Here is a 13582-nt window from a genome sequence, read left to right as displayed (position 1 = left end):
TGCCAACCATGGAATCCCAATTCCTAGAAGAGGGGGATGGCCTTACGAAGGGCAGCATGTGCTGCTGACTCAGCTCAAGACCAGAATCAGGACCAGTCCAGTATCTCTTATAGACAGGCTCTGAGAAGCAGGGAGGGGGCAGGACAAACTGTCTGCTTTCACCTGCCACAATCTGGCTGGGTTGCTGACTCCTGCGCTTCTACTGCCTTTAAAACAAATACTGATGTTTTAATCCAATCTACAATTTACTTTTATATTCAGATGTCTTGCTTAGCTCTTTTTACAATTATTAAAGGAGTATAACTCTTAACATTAGCCACAAATACATTAAGTTAGTCCAAAAAAATGTTGTTGGTCTTTATTTCTAAATGAATAAAATGGATCTCTTATAAACAAAGCATACCTCCAAGAACTGAGAATTCACTTTGAACTCTGGGGGAGGCAGGCCCTGGTTAATAGCAGCTTGCTTCTTCTCTTCAATACATTTAAAAAGATGCCTCACAGCACGTGGAATAATGCCCTGCTCCTCCTCGCTTATATTGACATCAAAGCCGGTTCCCATAGTATATGTTTTGCCAGCACCTGTCTGGATCCAAGAAACACAGATGAATAGACAGCAGTGCACATTCAGAAGAGTTAAATCTAAATTTGTGCTGTAGGAAATATAAAAAGCACTATTGGGCATTAGCAATTCGTCATACAGTGAACACTCATTAGCCTACACAAAATAGTTTCCTTAAAGTGGCTTCATCCAGAGCAAGACAAAATAAGTACTTCTGAAAATAAATAAAAAATGAAGCACTGTGAACATGTCTAAACACCTGCAAACTGCACAAGAAACCAAAATATGAGAACCAAGTTATTCAAAATTATTTATATTTCTTCATAAGCAAATATAAATACAACAAAATTTGACTGGGTGCACTGATTATGGACACACTAGCAACCAGAGTGATTACAGTAAGTTACCCTATAAATATTTAAAATCACAGTAATCGCTTCCAATTTATTCTATGCCTGGCTAGAATTTTACTGAAACTATAAAAATGTATTTTTAAATCCATAATATAGCAAAAAAAAAAAACCTTAATAGGTTATTGTTCCTTGTCTGTTTTATATAGTACATTAAACTTTAAAGTGTACCTGTCCGTATGCAAAAACTGTGGCATTATAGCCTTCGAAACAGCCTTCTATCAGTTTTTCTGTGCATTTCCTGTAAATATCTTCCTGCTGTGAATCAATGTCGAAGACATAATCAAAAGTAAAAGCCTTATCCTTTCCTAGCACCACCTGTGGCTCACCAGGTGTGACAGATGTGCAAATATGGCAACCTTCAATCTTCTCTTTTGCTAACTGAGGTCGAATCCTGAAAGAAAAGGACAGATTAGAGCACAAAATTAGTCTGCAATACCATGACAGTTGTACTACCCACTAAAATGATCTGTTGTGAGCTGGGCCTTCTGTTAGTCAACCCTAAAGGGACTTCATGAACGCCTAGAAAATCTACTCTGATGCTCTTTTGGACCTGCATATGAATAAAGCAGCACTTCATATCTAAGCAGCATACAAAAAAAAAAAAAAAAAAAGACACAAACTGCATCATCTTTCCAAACAGAAGAATTAAGTGTATACATAAGGTTGAGCTGTTTGCTCCTCAGTTCCTTGAAATATTTGTTCCAAGAATAGTACACATCAGTTATAAAACACCTTTTCTAAGTTGCGCATAATGCCCTGTGGGAGTTTCATCCAAGATTCAAGTGTAGGCTAGTCATAAAGAAGCCATAACAGCACAAAAAAAATGTTAAAAAAAAGATTTGCAGAGCAATTTGTATGAGTGCTTCCCCCCCCCCCCCCTCACAATTTAGGCAAAAAATTATTTCTGCCTCTAGGTTTATATACATATAACTATTCTTAATTTGTGATTTTGCTGTTGGTTAAATACTTCAGGAGATAATGTATAAACAGACAAACCGAATAAATTAGTGATTTTTTAACGTGCTAAAAAATAGATAAATCAATTGGCAATTAAAACAAAAATAGTTTTGAGAATCCCACTTTATTCACTGATATTCATCTCATTCCAGATAGGATAGATGGGTTCAGATGTATTAAAAAGGTTTATCCTATTCTGTATCTATTGAGAAAACGCAGAATTCATATGGCACCTAAGAGATCCGTATTCAAACAGTTGCCAAGCTAAATTCAGGACTCAGCCAGACAAACCACAAGATTTGAATTTCCCACTGCTCCAACTGACAGCGATCTATCTGAGTAAGATTTCAGCCAGAAAAAAAACGTATCCGGATAAATTGGAGATGCTCCGGGGCAGGCCTCACTTTCCTGGAATAATGCCGATATTCAGAGCTATCCATCTAAGTTTTCCAGGTCATGCCACTGCGTAAACCTAAGACTCTCCACATAGCATATACTTTATCCTGTTATATTCAGCACAACACATGATTGCTTACGTTTTGCTAAATATCCAAATAAAGTTATCTGGGTAACCTGGATAACTTATCTGCTCTCCGGCACTATAAATAAGTTTTTAAAGTTTAGAAAGTTCCTCCCACTTAGATTAAGTACATCATGGAGCTGCTGTATTGACCCTCACCAGAACCTCATTCAGGTACCTCACTGATGCATGTCAAAAATGATTACAGCAGAAATAGCTGAAGAAGAAAACCCAGGAGACTTCAGAAAGGGAGAGGAGATGGACAGAATGAAAACTGAACACAGTTGTTATTTTAGATGTAAAAACATTATAAATGTTATACCTTAGGACAGAAAATTCATGAGACTCAAGAATGAAACCAGGAGGAAGCAAGAAAGACAACAAAGCAATAAGTTGATGCTTTGCATGATCTGACTAGCAAGAAACATCTCAACTATGCAATTTAAAAGAAAAAAAATAAATCAGCAGAGTTGAAATGATCCAGTTTGGGTGTACAGTACTATACACCCTAAAACAGAAAATGCTGCAAGTTATTTCCCTCATTTGATGATGTCTAGTATATTTTAGTGCTCTGAATGTTTGGGGGATATTTTCAAATTTTTTGTCATCCAAGTCCATGAAAGGAGATATACATTATAATTCCCATCACTTCCTTAGAAATTCCCTGTGTTTCTCTCATGCTTTTTTGAATTCAGATACTGTTTTTGTTTCTACCACCTACACTGGGAGGCCGTTCCATGCATCCACTACTCTGTCTGTAAAGAAATATTTCCTAAGATTACTCCTGAATTTACCCCCTTTCAACCTCATCGCATGATCCTTCTCCAAAGCCTCCTTTTTCCGTTGAAAGAGGTTCACCTTCTGTGCATACAGAAATTCAAATATCTCAAAGGTTTCTATCATATTTCCCCTATCTCACCTTTCTTCCATGGTGCATATGTTTAGATCTTTAAGTCTATCCCCATATGCTTTAGAATGAAGACCACTGACCATTTCAGTAGCCACCTTCTGCACTGACTCCATCCTGTTTATATCCTTTTGAAGGTGCGGTCTCCAGAATTGTACATAGAACAAGTTAGGTCTCACCAGGGTCCTATATAGGGGCACCATTCACCTCCCTTTTTCTGCTGACCATTCCTCTTCCCTATGCAGCCAAGCATCTTTCTAGCTTTAACTGTCACTTTATCCATCTGTTTGGCCACCTTAAGATCATCAGATGCAATCACACCCAGATCTAACTTTTCCTTTGTGTTTGAAACAATTTCACCTCCAATACTGTACTTACCCTTAGGTTTTTGCATCCTAAATCCATTACTCTGCATTTTTTAGCATTAAATCATAACTGCCAGACCTTAGACCATTCCTCGAACTTCACTAGATCCCATCTCATGTTTTCCTCACCTTTCTGGCTGTCCACCCTGTTAAAGATTTTGGTACCATTGGCAAAAGGACACATTTTGCCTAACAATCCTTCCATTATGTCACTCACAAAAATGTTGATAAGAAATGGTCCAAGGACCGATCCCTGAGGCACACACCACTAGTAACTCCTCCATCCTCATAGAAAATGCCGTTTACCACTAACCCTTTGTTCCCTCCCAGTCAACCAGTTTCTAACCCAGTTACGCACTCTAGGGTCCATAACAAGGGTGCTCAATTTATTTATGTCTTCTAAGCAGAACCATGTCAAAGGCCTTGCTGAAATCCAAGTACACTACATCTAGATCTATCCCCAACTCTCTGGTCACCCAATCAAAGAAATTAATCAGACTCGTCTGACAAGATTTACCTTTGCAAAAACCATGCTGTTTCGAATCATGCAATCCATTGGATTCCAAAATTGCATGGTTACTGCACTGCACTTCATTCACAGATGTTATCGTTACTGCTATTTCAGTATTTATCATCACCCTAACCAGGGTGCTCTACCATAAAGATCCACCACGTCTGGGCCTATACATTCTGAAATGGAAAAACCACTACCATCAGCTGGACTTTCTACTATAATTAAGCGGGCGATGTTCAGAGTATTTGCATTTTAACCTAAGGATTTCACATCAACTTTCAAAGTTAGAACAAAAGTGTACTTTCACTTTGAAACTTGCCTTGTATCCATGAGGTTTGCACCTGCTATTTCTGCAGGCACTTTTTTCAGGGAACATAACATGCGTACAATTGATTATTTTATTCATTTCTTTGATTTATATAACCCCCTTTCAATACCAATGCTCAAGACGATGTACAATTCATAAACTAACAGTTTACAAAAAAACAAACCACCGATACAATCCGAACACGTTATTTCCCTTCCCCGACATAAACACGCCCCCAGGACTGCCTTCTCTCAATGTGGCAAAAGGTTTTTGTGTTGTTCCATGGCTTGCATACTGTCAGCAACATTGAGAGAAGGCAATTTTCAGAAAGCCAGTTAACCTGGGTAAATCGCTTGCCTGCTACACTGTACCGGTTACAGCCCAGTCAAATCGCTTTTTCTAGCCATTTTGTTTTCGTGGGACTTATACCAGTCAAGAATGTATCTAAATTAATGCTTGAACTTAAGAAAAAAAAAAAAAAAAAAGGCACATAAGTGAGTTAGAAAAAAGATACACAAGTTCATCGAGTCATTCAGGAATGTCTGGAAAGAAAAAAATGAAAAAAGTAATACGCCTCCTTTAATGTGCTTTAAATTAAACTAAATGACAGTGCTGGTGTAACTAGAAAACAGCTGACATCACCAAGCCCTTCATCCGGTTTCCAGCTAATCTTCATTTGTAAACTCGCATGAAAATTCTAACACTGCGCTATTCTTTGCATGCTCAAACAATCTGTGGGTTTGCATTATTTCTAGCTGGCACCTATCCAGTAAACTGAACTTTCACTTTTCTTCAAAAAGGCTATATTTCTCAGTTAATATCAACAGTATGCATTTCAGCTTCTCTAGGGTTTTTGTTTTTAATTTAAAGATATGCATACTTTGATGAATTTTCAAAAGGTTTCCATGCGCAAAAGTTGGCATGTGCACATGTAAGTGGCATATGTGAGCATATATGCTATTTTGGAAACATTGCAAGGTACACGCATACTTGCATTGTTGCCCCTAAACATTAACAGGGAGAAAAAAAGAGCAGTTTGGGGCGTTTCGGGTCAGGGTTCAGAAGCACACATACAAGTCGCTATTCTGTAAGCAGTTTACGCGTATACATTACCAAACTTGTCCATACGCTTTTACACCTGCTAATTGAGTTGCAAAAGTAAAATTACACTTATCTTTTGTCTGCAGTTTTTGGGTGGGCAGTCTGAGTTATGCACTAAGGGAGGCCACAGTGAACTGCAAAACTAAAGTACTTTTAGAAGTAGCGTACGCACATTTATACAATAAATGCCATACCTTTCTGGGTTATGTGCACAAATATAAACACGTACTTTAAAATAATAAGTAAAGAAAGTATGTTTTCCTGCACTATAAATATGTGAATGAAACATATGTGTAATTATGGGACAGCACCTGCCACACAGTTTATAAATACTAGTAGTAAAAGCTTGTCTAAGGACAGGGAAATACTGAAGTGAGGAAGCGTGGAATTAAGATATGTGGTAATAAGAGTGTGCATGCTGAGCTCAGGTATACAGTGTGGTAGCACACAGTGGATTCGACAATTCAGAGGGGGGGGGGTAGCAGAGCTGGAGAGTACAATGAAAGAGAGGGGCAGAGCTCATTTCCATATATGGTAGTAGGAGAATGGATTGGAAAATACATTTGCCTCCCAGTGATACAGGCACAGGGCAACTTTCCCCAATTATAGTTGCATTAGCATAAAACTCCGTGGGTCGACTTACACGTGCATTTGTGACTTATTCAAAGTACTGAAAATTGGGTTCACTGTGCACACTGTACCACTATGAACATAGAAGTATTTTCCTTCAGCACACTTTGTTCTCTCTCATCTCAATCCTTTTCCCATCCTTTCTAATGTACCTATTGAACCTAACAGTAAAAATGGCAGCTATAACTATAATGACTTTTTGTTTCATCTCCTCTGTTTCAACCATTCTCCTTGTACTCAAGTACGGTATGTCATCCAGAGCAACAATGCAGTATTAGTACTCTAGCCTTGGATTTCCTTACTATTGCAGGCAAGGTGCTAGAAATTGATTTAAAAAATGAAATCCACCAAAAATCAGAATCACCATATTCTGTTCTAAAAATGTGGGATGGCATTCATAACAGGTCTACAGCTGTGTCCACAGATTATTCAGACTAATATGATGTGTAATCCAGCAATTACAGTTAAATCATCCAGCATGCACCAGTCAAAGGGGGGAAGAAAAAAAAACCTACCCTTGGCTCCTCCCTACCCCCAAAAATTAAAGGGGTAACTCTAGGCACCAATATCTAAGTACTACAGACATTGTCCTTACTGTATTATCAGAGTTAATTATATGAATGACGTAGATTTGTTAAATAACTATGAGAGTTATTTTATGGCATAGAATATATTTGTTGTCCAAACTAACATGGTCCTTTCAATTATCACATAAACTTACCATTAATATAGATTCAATTCTTTATAACTAGAGATGCAACTAGTACTAATGTCTACTATGAGGACCATTGTTTCCTATAACACTAAAAGTCAGTCATATATTTTGAAAGAAAATAATGGGAAACGCATTCAGCTCTACACCTGTTATATGGTGAAGCACTGGACTAGACTATTACTTGGTCTTATTTTTAGCTATTATATATACATATACAGCATTACAATATGATAAATTAGTTCTTTCTAAAATTTCAAATAAATAACGTGATTCTAAAACCATTGAAGAGCTTGACTCCCTTTAAAAGGAAATAGATCAGCATATCACTTGTATGACTGCCCCTCTCCCAACTGCCTCAGGTCCCTCTCTTTGCCTTGCAAATAGAAGAACACCATGGAGCCCAAATAGAAGGGTATCTCTGGCCCTTTAATTACAGGTGGTGATTGTGTAGTATTAGGATAGAAGGAATCTGACCAACCACTTGCCCTGTTAAGTTGTTAGGATGTAAGGGTGCAATGTTGCAGCTAATAAATTTCTAAAACTCTGAGGCATTATTTGAGAACACAGCCTATAGCAGAACACAGTAATGGGTAAAAGTAAGGGACTTCTGAAATCCCTGGACCCTGAAAGTCAAAGTGGACTGGATTCCTTTTGTAAAGTATTGTCAAGAAGACTGTTGAAGAACCACCAGGCCTAGCACAACAGTTCATGATGCTAACCAGGCTTTTCAAGGCAGGTCAGCCAAACATGTTAACAAGTGAACAAGATATTAAGGCCAATGCAATACAGTACACGTTCAGCCTAGCACACAGCTTGCCACACGTTTTGGCTGCGCTAGAATAACTCCCGATGCAATAATGGGATTAGCGCGTCCAAATCAAAGCGTAGCTACTAACGCTCAACTCATCACATGTAAATGCCAAGTAGATTAGGCTATTAGCTATTACCCCCAATGCAAAAAATCACTGTGTGCCCAACACAAAACTTAACGCCAGCCCCAGAGCTAGCATTAGGTCTTCACATGCTCCTGGCCACCATCAAAAAAGCCAAAAATACTACTTTTCTGTGGTTCCTCCTACTTAGTACTGTCCCGATACCAAACAGGAGGAAACACAGGCAGCAGTAAGAAAAAAAAATTCTTGACAGCGGTCAGGTTAGGAAAACAGACACTTAATATACAGGTGGCCGTTTTCCTAACCAGTGGCTGTGGGCTCATTGACTGTCAATTTTCCTAACCGGCGCACAGCCACATCTCCTGGGCAACCCAATGCCATGGACGTGCTAGGGACACACAATTTATCCCTAGCGTGTCCTTTTTAACATGGCAGCTCATTTGCCTATTGCATCGGGCGCCCAGGAGAGGGTCCAGCACAGGGAGTCATGAACCAGACCAGGACCTGCAAGTTACGTTGGCCAAAGATGTCAGCAAATGTGCAAAACCCTCAATGGAGAATTTCAGTAAATATCAACTTTAATAGACTATAAGTAAAGTACATTCTACACTTGACATTAGCCTCAAATTAAGAATTACACAAGTGCAGCTGAGATATGTAATGTTTTGTATAATTACATTAACGGTTGTGAATAGTATGTAATAATGCTGTTGCCCTAATTTTCCATTTATAATAAGTGTTGAGTGGTAAATTTCTAGGATGCTTTGGGGAAGGGTGGGATATGACAGATGAAATTAAATTGAAGGTTGGTAGGGAAGGGCAAACAGCCTATAGCTGCCTATGTTGCAACATTTCCTATGAAACCAAATCCTAAACACAAAGTAGTAATGCAAGGCCTTTCCTTTCCTTTTTTTTTTTTTTGCATAATAATTCAGAAGAATTTCTGACTACATTTCAAAATGTAAAATACAAAGTAAATAAAGTCAGTATAAAAATGAATTTATATTTTTCAGTAAAAAACAAACAAGAATGGAAATGCTGCTTCTTTATATTAGATACAAAGATGCGACTAAAATTAAGAGAGTTCTAACAAACAAAAGTGGATACACAGCCAATGCAAACTTAAAAGGGTGGAGTGTTAAAGACAGCAAATATTGATATTTTGCTATTTGTGTGGCCAGCAACATTGCAGTCTGAATGTGCTCATAGCTGTTTAAACAGTAATAAAAGTCTTTAGCCACTTATGTCTGGAATCAGAAAGAAAATCGCCAAGAACAGTATACAAGTGAAGGAATTTTTCCATAAAAACACAACAAAAAAAAATGTTAAAAATGCTGAAGTTTCATCACCTCCAGTGTAGCAAGTTAGCTTACCAAAAACTGTCTTCTCCATAGACCTTAGAATGAATTAGTCATGACATATAGGCAGGGCCAGCACGTCCTATTAGGCGAACTAGGAGGTCGTCTCGGGCACCGACCCTTAGGGGACGCCGAAGAGCAGCCATGTGGGGCCACGCGTGGAGCCTATCCCGCTAGCAGCAGTGTAGAGATTTGGCGGGCCGCAAGCAGTGCCCATCCTGCTTGCGGCCCAGAGAAGCGCACACAGTGCGAATGCAGTAGGAGTCAGGGCCGAGACCAGTGGGGGGGGGGAGGGCAGAAGGCAGAAGACTTGCCTAGGACGCCTAATACCTTTGCACCAGCCCTGCATGTAGGTGACATCATCTGGCAGCTTCGAACAGGCCCTTCTCTCTAAGCTCATATTCCCATGTAGGCGTTGCCTTGTGAGCCCCCTCAACTGATTTTAGAGCTAATTCTAGCTAGGTATTCGACTCTCCAGTGAGGCAGGTGAGTATTTAGCATGGCACATTCATCTCGGGCACCAGGTTGCCTAAAGCTCGGCCCTAACCTGATGAAAGGGATACCAGCAGGACTCAAAGGGTAAAGCGCTGTGGCAGCTGCCACTGGCAGGGCCCGGATTGTGGCGTGCTGCTCCCAGAAGTGTGAGTGGCTGAGCCACCGAATGCTGCAGTGGCTTCCTATAGCGGGACCTGGGCAATGGAGTACAGCTGCAGGGAAGGGCTATAAAATCTGCCCCTTCACGCAGAATTTGCTTGTCCCCCAGGAATTGCCACAAGACACCAGGGAGCTGGGTCAGGTGAGGAAGCAAAGCCAAAATGCTTCAAGGTTTAACCACCCATGTGTTCATCATGTGATAGGAGGAGGAGAGCAGCAGCATTTTTTCGCCGCATCCTCCACCTCTGCTGGCCGGAGAAATTCCTGCTTTCTAACCTCAAGGACAAGCCACTGTCCCCATGGTTAAAAGCAGCAATTGAGCCCAGCTGGCAGGAGACGGTGACACGTTTCCACTTTCCTCCTCCTTGCAGCACGACACGGCACCGTCGAGAGTCAGGGAAGGGAGCGGTCAGAAAAGTTGGAGGGGGGGAATAAGGGAAGGAAGAAAAGGGAGGAGTTATTGCGGTTGTGTGAAACAGGGGAGAGGAAGGGCAAGGCGGGACGGGGGGGTAAAGGAAAGAAGTGATGGGTGAGTTGTGTGAAACGGGAGAGGTTTAAGTGGAATAAGGGAAAGATGGGCTGGGATTCTGATAGGGAGACTGGAGGAGCAGATTGGGGATGGTGGGGGGGGGGGACTGTGGAATCAGGGTGTGTGTGTGTGTGAAAGCTGCTGAGGAAGGGTGTATGTATGGGCAGGCGGAATAGAAGAGCTAGGGATGGAAAAAGGAAAAGAGAAAGAGGGCTGGGATGTGAGGAGAGCAGGGCTGGGATGTGAGGAGAGCCGCTACTCTCTCATCCTTCCCCCCACACCCCAAGATATCAGGACCACTCCTCACGCATCCCTAATCGCCGAGATCTTTTTTCCTTCCTTCTTTCTCCTCCCCCAATCCTCATTTCTTTATTTCCTCTACTTCATTTTTCCTCTTCTTCCACCCCATCCCTGATCCTCCCCATCTCATTTCATTTCTATTTTCTCCTCCCTTGTTCCAATATCCTCCTCCGTCCCATATCCCACTAACCCTCCTGCTGCCCGATATCCCTTCATTTCCATCCTCTGAGATCCCTTCCCTCCTTCCGACGTCCCCCTCCTTCCCCACCAGCCCCAATCACTAAGATCCTTTTCCCTTATATAAAGAACCAAGATTCTGAAATGTCAGAAAATTATTATTTTTAGACAGAAAAAAAAAAAATACCTGCCACAGAATTTGCTAACTCACTGCAGAATCTTGAAAAGTCTGCCACAAGAAACCCTGGCACAACAAATGTTTAGGGGTCATCTGCTTCGGCAATTAAGTGTGCCTTTTATTATTAATGTTGATGTGTTGAATTCAAATAGGACAATTAAACCAGCTGATTGGCTATTGTTTCTATAACTTAAGTTTTTACATTTTACTTCTCTGTCTATTCTGTAGATAGTGCATAAATAGAGTTTTAATCATAAATTGTAAACTGGTCTTTTCATGTATTTAAGGTTGCATAATATTTCACCTGTCCTGTTTATAGAACACTTTAAAAATTAAATCAGCAAAAGTATTATAGAAATAAAATTTACTATGAAACAAAAGACCCAAAACTTGTGTGTGTGTGTAAACATATATATATATATATACATACACATACACACATACATATATACACACATACATACACACAGAGTTTATGTACGTATATGTACATATACATATATATATGTACATAGTTTAGTCATTTTCATTAAATGGAACAACTCTTGTCACTGTCCAGCAATAGTCTGCAAGCTTTGATGGGATTCATTTGCCCTGATACTGTTTTTCCATTGCTGCAATGTCCTGGTTAAATCGCTCACCATGTTCATCCCTCACTACTCCCCCATTTTGCTGTAAAATAATCTAGATGAGAGTGCAATATATGTATCTTTAGTGACCTTGCAGCCAAGCCTTTTGTATGCCTTGAGGAGGTTTTCTACCAACTCCTTGTAGTTGTCTGCCTTGTTGTTTCTGAGAAAATGTCACCATGCTGTTTTTTCCTTCCCATGCAAATCTAGTCAGATTTATTCATATATTCAGTCAAAGACGTATAATTAATAATTTATGGTACAATTTGAGGTCCTTTCCCTTCTTAACTCACTTATCCTCCGCAATTCCCAAGTCAAAAGGTTGAATATACTGACCCAGCAGCATATCAAGAAAACTAAAACCAATCAATTATTTTAAACATCATTTTCAGTCTGAGTGTAAAGTTTGACTGCATTCATTTCGGAAGCATTTTGGCTATAAACCAGCGAAACCAGCAGCACTGACAAAACAACTAAAAAAAATAAAAGCACATTGCTTCTTATTGAGTTATGGATTTTCATTCAACAATCAAAAACTCAATATGACAGATTTAAATTTTCAAAAAACCTCATTAAATATGATATTTAGCTACAATTCTATGGCCTAGATTTAAGCAAATTTACACAAAATGAATCAGGAAGTTTCTAGAATTCTTCAGCCTTTTTAACCCATGGTGGCTACTGTGAAGTTGTCTCATTGTTCCGCTTCAGTTTCTCTCCCATTTCAATTCTTATTTTAGACAACCGATTTTGTAGTCTCCTCATTCTGATTTTGCCTCCCAAATTCATTTCTGACCACCTGGCCTTTTTTTTTTCTTTTCTTTTTTTTTATCTTAAGATTTAACAAAAGCAGCACCATGCTGACTCAGACAAAGATCCATCAAGCCTAGCATCCTGTTTCAAACAGAGGCCAGTCCAGGTCATAAATAGTATTTATTTATTTACATTCCACCTTTCAGCCACTTCAGAACGGATTGCATTAAGGCACTGTAGATATTACCCTGTCCCCAGAGAGCTTATGTTCTACGTTTTGTACCTAGTAGAGCCCCAGTTCATTTATTATTATTCCTAGGGAAAGTCTCCTCCAAAAATGTTTTTAAATTTCCCAAAATATTTTTTAAAATTCAGAAAACTTCTGCATACTTGATAAGTGTCAAAACAACAATAGAAATCACTGTAATTGAATTTAAAATTAAATATGCTAATGTTATTCAAAGAAGCAGAATTCAAATATTTTGGGGCAGAATTCCACCAAGAGTACATCAGAAGGTCATCTCTTCAACTCTCCCCCGATCTGAACCCTGCCAGAGATGATCCCCCCTTTACACTATCGCCAATCCTGCCATCCTCCAACCCTACTCAAGTACAACTCCTCCACTCTTCCCTCCCCCAAAAAACCTCCAACCCCATCCAGCACAGCACCCTCCAAGCATACTTCCTTCCTTCCACACCATACCTAACCCCATCTTCTCTCTTACTCTTCCCAGGCCCAACTCTTCTGCTTTCTCTCCCTCCTTTCCCCTTCCCCAGGCCCAATCCCTCCACTCGCTCTCTCCTCTTCCAGGCCTGAGCCCTTTTGCTTGCTCTCTTCCACCCCTCGGCCCAATCCCTCCACTCTCTCCCTCAACTCAACTTCACCACCCTGCCCTTCCTGCCTATGGTGCCTGAGGCTACCATGGGCTCCATCCTGGCCCGCTATAGACATCTCCTCAACCCACTGCAGACACTTCTCTTCTTTCTGGCCCACACAGGTTGAAGCGATGGGCTAAGCCCTTTTCTTGCCCACAAAGCAGATGATGCCACATTGTTCTCACAATTACCTACATGCCTATAAGCATTAACATAATTCTAAAAATCTGTGCAGAATGTATGT

General features: G+C 40.1%; 1 protein-coding gene across 1 annotated transcript in view; it reads right to left on the bottom strand.

Annotated features, from left to right (window-relative positions):
• KIF21A (kinesin family member 21A) overlaps positions 1-13582 on the bottom strand; it is a 443437-nt gene that overhangs the window by 299057 nt on the left and 130798 nt on the right. The window contains 2 exon segments of the mRNA XM_029617139.1: positions 404-586; positions 1144-1366. Of these exon segments, the coding sequence (XP_029472999.1) occupies positions 404-586; positions 1144-1366 (406 nt within the window).

The sequence above is a fragment of the Rhinatrema bivittatum genome, chromosome 9, assembly GCF_901001135.1.
Source record: "Rhinatrema bivittatum chromosome 9, aRhiBiv1.1, whole genome shotgun sequence".
NCBI lineage: Eukaryota > Metazoa > Chordata > Amphibia > Gymnophiona > Rhinatrematidae > Rhinatrema > Rhinatrema bivittatum.
Note: the sequence above shows the minus strand (reverse complement) of the source record. Positions and strands in the feature narration are given on the sequence as shown.